Source organism: Megalops cyprinoides, chromosome 16 (genome assembly GCF_013368585.1).
Source record: "Megalops cyprinoides isolate fMegCyp1 chromosome 16, fMegCyp1.pri, whole genome shotgun sequence".
Classification (NCBI taxonomy): Eukaryota; Metazoa; Chordata; class Actinopteri; order Elopiformes; family Megalopidae; genus Megalops; species Megalops cyprinoides.
The window spans coordinates 671,560-677,181 of record NC_050598.1 but is presented as its reverse complement, the minus strand read 5'-3'; the positions used below and the strand labels follow the sequence as shown (position 1 = coordinate 677,181).

At 45.9% G+C, this 5,622-nt stretch overlaps 1 protein-coding gene across 1 annotated transcript; it reads left to right on the top strand.

Annotated features, from left to right (window-relative positions):
• Positions 1-1,696: 1,696 nt before the first annotated feature.
• LOC118791467 (N-acetyllactosaminide beta-1,3-N-acetylglucosaminyltransferase 2-like) lies at positions 1,697-5,364 on the top strand. Its single transcript, XM_036548836.1, has 2 exons — positions 1,697-1,757; positions 3,787-5,364. The coding sequence occupies exon 2, from the start codon at positions 3,790-3,792 to the stop codon at positions 5,158-5,160; it is 1,371 nt and encodes a 456-aa protein (XP_036404729.1). The 5' UTR covers positions 1,697-1,757; positions 3,787-3,789; the 3' UTR covers positions 5,161-5,364.
• Positions 5,365-5,622: the final 258 nt, after the last annotated feature.

The window sequence follows — 5,622 nt, the reverse complement described above, 5'->3', positions numbered from 1 at the left end:
TGACTGAAGATGAAATCTATGTCTTTGTGGTCACTTTCTTGGGTATTAAAATGCATTTTATATATTTTATGTTATTGATTTTTAAGGAAAGGTGCTCCCTTATGATGCTTTGTCATTAATAAATGACTTTGCCTAAAAAAGGCCAAAAGTCAAACATGCAAATAAAACTTATGGAATTGATTGTAGGGTTACATAAAAGTAAAATTTCCAATAATTGATTGGAAGTGCTACGTCATAATGCATACCATAGAGGGATAAGATTAAAGTATATGATTTTTTAAACAAAAAAAAATTATGGAAAACACACATTTTATATTCAGTGGTATGTCAAGTTTTTCATTCCCATTTAATATTAATTAAAGGTACTAATAAATGTGGAGGACATTGCGTAAATACACTTTTTAATGCAATTTTTAACATACTAAATTTGGGATCACACCATCCTTGTTTCCAGTGTGCCTGAAGCCTCCTATTCAGCAGGACCAGCACCTGCTAGTTTTAAATTGCATTCCTACTGCAATCCGGATTCCTACTGCAATCTTTACCTATGAGGAAGTCAGATAATCCTGATTGATGCACTAATTGTAAATTGCTTTGCTTTAAAAGCGTCTGCGAAATGCCAAATTGTAAACTGTAAATTGTAAATAGCCTCAGAAACCGTGCCAGATCTGGTTAACATCACTCCCAGACCAGCAAGTACATGTCTGACATGATTCAAACATCAGCACAAGTCAATTTATGATAATCTTACAATTTATGATAATTTGAAACTGACAACCTAGAGACTGTGGGAAGAAGTCAAATACATACAATACCATAAATCACACGCAATATCAGTAGATCACATAATATACCATAACCTACAGATAATAATGCAAGACTAATACTTGCTATACCTGTCTCTCAACCAAGATCTTGGAGATGTATACTGTGATGTATAATGTGTTGGGTTTGTGAAAATTTAGTCAAGGTGATCAAGTCTGACTATAATCAAAGAGATGGAGTGGAAGAGGGAGAGAGAGACAGAGCTAAACACAATGGGACTTTCTGTCCCTGTCATTCCAGTTAGACCAGACTGTCATTGCAAAAACGCTCTTTCATGTGTACCCTTCACTGTGACTCCTGTGTTACATTGGTTTCATATTGAAACATGAATGCCAGAGGAACAGGTTTTGAAGGTTTCACAATTTTAAAAATGTGGTTTAACTCTGTGTTGATGTGGTAGGGCAGGGTGGGTCTGAACCAAGAACTAGGTTAAACTTTTAAGGAATGGCTTGCATTTAATAGTTTGTGTTTTTAACACAAAAGGGCATTCAGTTTTACTCTTCTGTGTCTTCTGTGCTCTCGTGCAAACTTTTGCGGAACATAGTACCGTGTATTCAATAATGTATGAGCGATTGTGCAAGTGTTAGCAGTTTAGATGATTTATTTACGACACGTTACTTCACTCTTTCTGTCCTCAGGTAAATCTTTAAGTTAGTGTACTTCAAAACAAATCTGTGATGAGGAATAATACTTAGACTCGTCGCATGGGCCCATCACAGGGTGCACTGCGTTTCAGTTGACACCTTTCCCTCGTGGGTGGGGTCTGGTGTTAAACATGCGCTCCTTCAGCACCTTCTCTTCGATTGAACGTGGAGGAATGTCATGTCGCGCGCACCTTAAAACGTGAAAACACGAGACCTTAGAAGAAAGGGGAATTAAGCGGCGGTCAGCGACTGGTGTCTGGAACGAAATATCAGTAATCTACAGCAGAAGTAAGTTACCTTTCTCTTGAAGTTTGTCTTCAAAGGACGATCTATATGATCATGTTACGCAGGTAACCAGAGGCAAAATTAGCTCGGTAAAGGTTCAATCGCGCCCATATATAGAAGCAAAGTGATACCATTTAATTTAACTCAAATCTCAAATTTCCTCTGATAATATTACACTTCTTCTTCAAGAACAATGTGTCTGAGTGACAGCGTTGGAGTATCGAAGAATAGCTCAAAAGGCACTACAATCTTTTGTAAAATGAAGCCACGGTGACAAGCCGTGTGAAAACAATTTTCTAGCAACGGCAGAGTACAACCTGCTTCAGTAGAGGTCGTGTATAATGAGAGCCCCAAATGAATATTATACTGTATAAGCACAGAGTTAAACAGCTGTTACGTAATATGTGTTTACATTTATTTAACAGTTTTTATAAAAGACCAAGAATGTACCTGCATAAAAGTGTATTTCTTTGTAACATTTCTGTGTGATGTTAGACAAGTTTTTATTTGAAAGCTAGCATCATATAGATATTGACAGCTTCCAACTGTATATTTAATATAATATAACACAAGAAGCAAGGGAGAAGTTTGCCAATATATACATTCACATTAATTAATTAATATTTGCAAAATGCACATTTTCCAGCGTATTTCATCGTATACATGAGCCCTGTTTGTAAATACACCGAAGGTATACATGAAGACCAACGAAAGAAATTTTGTACAAGCATTTGTATGTTTAGAGTGCAATTGCGAGTGCTATAATTGGAACCTGTCAGGAACGTTTCTAGTGCCCTTTCATGTCACACTGACCAATGTTAAACTAAACCCCTTAAACTGAAGCCCCAGTTGGGCATAACACAAACTTCTAGCATCACATAGAGAGTGTGTGTGTGTGTGTGTCTGTGTGTGTGTGTGTGTGTGTGTGTGTGTGAGAGAGAGAGAGAGAGAATGTAAGCATGTTTGAGTGTGTGTGAGTGTCTCTGTTGTGATTAATTCTGATGAAGGTTATAAGGTGCAAAATCTATCAAAAGCTTAAAAGCCTGACCTAGTCCAATTAAAGACCATTACACACTGTACAAGTAATGCTTGTTAATAATGACATATGAGGGATTATTTTTATAATGGCTGTGGAGAAGTGAATCTTGTGCATTGTAATTAAGAAGATTTTCATAGTATTCATTTTAAATTAACAAGAGTTTCACAGTATTCTGTGTATCACAACACAGCCAGACCCACATAGATCAGCAGGGCTGAGAAAGGTACTGAGCCAACTGATCCATCATGTCTACTTGAGCAGTGGGACGTAACAGTCAGACAACAAAGTATATCCAGCTCAGACATGAAAGTTAAATGGATTCTGTTTCTTCACACTTTCTGATTGGTTCCCATAAGAGATTAAAATGAGCAGGAAGAGCAGTGCAGATCCCAGCAGTGTGGAGGCACATACACATACAATACATATTCATATTTACATCACAGTTGCACAGATAACAACATATTCAGTGGCAAAATGATTGTTATACGATATATTGTTATAAAATATGGCGTCCACAGGCTAGCAAGAGGGGTGTAAGAAGAGTAGCCCAGTGGTCAAGGAGTTCACTTCACAAATGTAGCCTGAACTTTATGGCCCCAGGTTCACTCCATTAGGGATGGGGAGGGAGGTTGGCCAGGGTTTTTCCATCTCGCTGCATGCCAGCGCCACAAACTGGTCAAATGGGACACCCACAGTTTGCCTGTATAATGCTGCGCATGAACTGTCCTCTGATTTGTGTCTGTGCAGGCTTCACATGGGGACTGTGGTGTGATTATAAACAGTGCTTTGCTTGCTACATGTTTCAGAGGAGAGCGCATGCTCGCCTGGACTCTCCCAGATTGTTGGGGTGGGGGATGGTAGCAATGACCAGCATCACTGTGATAAAAGTGAGCATCCCGAATTGGGAGAAAAAGGGGAAAAAGCAGTAGACATTTGGCACTTGTGTGAACATGCTGACCGATGCCCTTCCTCTGTCTGCTCCTGCCCTACCAGCCCATGCCTCGATGCCGGCTGCGTCGTTTGCTGTGCTTCTGTGTGTGCCTGCCCTGCCTTCTGGTGGGGAACCTCTTCATCTACGTCACAGTGTCGGTCTGCATGTCCATGTCCATGTTCCGGCCCCCGCAACAGCTCCCTGACCTCTTCATTGCCCCTGGTGCCTCTGAAACGGAGGCGCAGGGGCGCCACCCCGTCAAGCCCTTCTGGGACCTCCAGCCGGGGGGCGGTGCTCTGTGGAACCGGCTGCAGCTGGAGTGGGACCGCAAACACAATCCCATCCTCGGAGGAACGGAGCCCCGGGCAGAGGGTGGGGGCGAGGGCTGGGTCGCTTCCCCGGTGGGGCCTGACTGCCACTGGGACCGGAGCCTGGCGTCAGGCATGCCAGACTTCGGCAACCTGCCGGGGCATATCCAGGAGTTTGTGTTCTCCATGCACTGCAGGGAGTACCCGCTGCTGACTGACCAGCCTGGGACCTGCGGCACCACAGGCCAGGAGGCACCCATGCTGCTGCTGGCCATCAAATCTGAGGAGGGGAACTTCGAGAACCGGCAGGCCATCCGGCAGACGTGGGGGCAGACAGGCTGGGTGAGGGGTCTGGAGGGGGAGGGGGGAGAGGTGCGGAGGGTCTTCCTCCTGGCCAAACAGGACTCGGCAACGGGTCCGTACGCAGACGTGGCCGAGCTCCTGGAGCTGGAGAAGGTGCGCTACCAGGACATCCTCCAATGGGACTTTAAGGACACCTTCTACAACCTGACTCTGAAGGATGTGCTCTTCCTGCGGTGGTTTTCCAACCGCTGCCCCCGTGCCCGCTTCGTCTTCAAGGGTGATGACGATGTGTTTGTGCGTACGCCGGTGCTCCTTGACTTCCTGGCAGAGCAGGAGGTGGGACAGCGGCCAGGGCGGGAGATGAGGGACTTCTTCGTGGGCGACGTAATTGGCAATGCGGTTCCTCTCCGGCAGGCCTCCACTAAATACTACATCCCTGAGAGCTTCTACAAGGGCCAGTACCCCTGGTATGCGGGCGGGGGAGGGGTGGTGTACTCTGGAGCCATGGCTCTGCGTCTGAGGCAGGTTTCTGAGAGGGTGCGCCTGTTCCCCATTGACGATGTCTACATGGGTATGTGCCTGCGGCGCCTGGGCCTCTCCCCCATCCACCACCATGGCTTCCTCACCTTCGACTTCCAGGGGGAGGACGGAGACAAGCCCTGTGCCTACCACTCCATCCTGCTGGTGCACAAACGGGGCCCCAAAGATATGCTTCGCCTGTGGGAGGTGCTCAAGATGCCACGTCCTGACTGTGCCAACCACACCAAGGCTTTGCTCAGGGTGGACCTTCCAGTGAAGGCCACATTGGAAGGGTCAGGCCATTGAAGGCAGAGACAATGCAGACACATTTATGCACAGACAGTGGTGGCCCTCAAGCCCTAACACACATGCAACATGCAACACAACAAACAACAAGCCAGCTCCCGAGTGGCTCAGCTGGTAAACTCACTCATTCTGAGTGTAGACTGAATGCTAAGGCCCAGGTTCAAACCTGACCGTGTCACTAGCCAACAGTGACTGGGAGCTCGCAGGCAGAACACATTGGCTTTGTTCCGCTGGGGATAGGGGTGGGTACATCGGCACGGGCTTCGGTACCATTATCAACAGCGACCCCTGCTGGTCGATTGGGTACCTGTGGTCCGCGTGCCAAAGCTGCATATGAAATGTCTTCCTCTGACTCATCTCTGTGCTAGCTTAGCTTGTGGACCGCAGTGCGAAAAGAAGCAGCAGCTGACATCATGTGTCTCGGAGGAGGGCACGTGCTTGTCCACGCTCTCCTCGATTGAC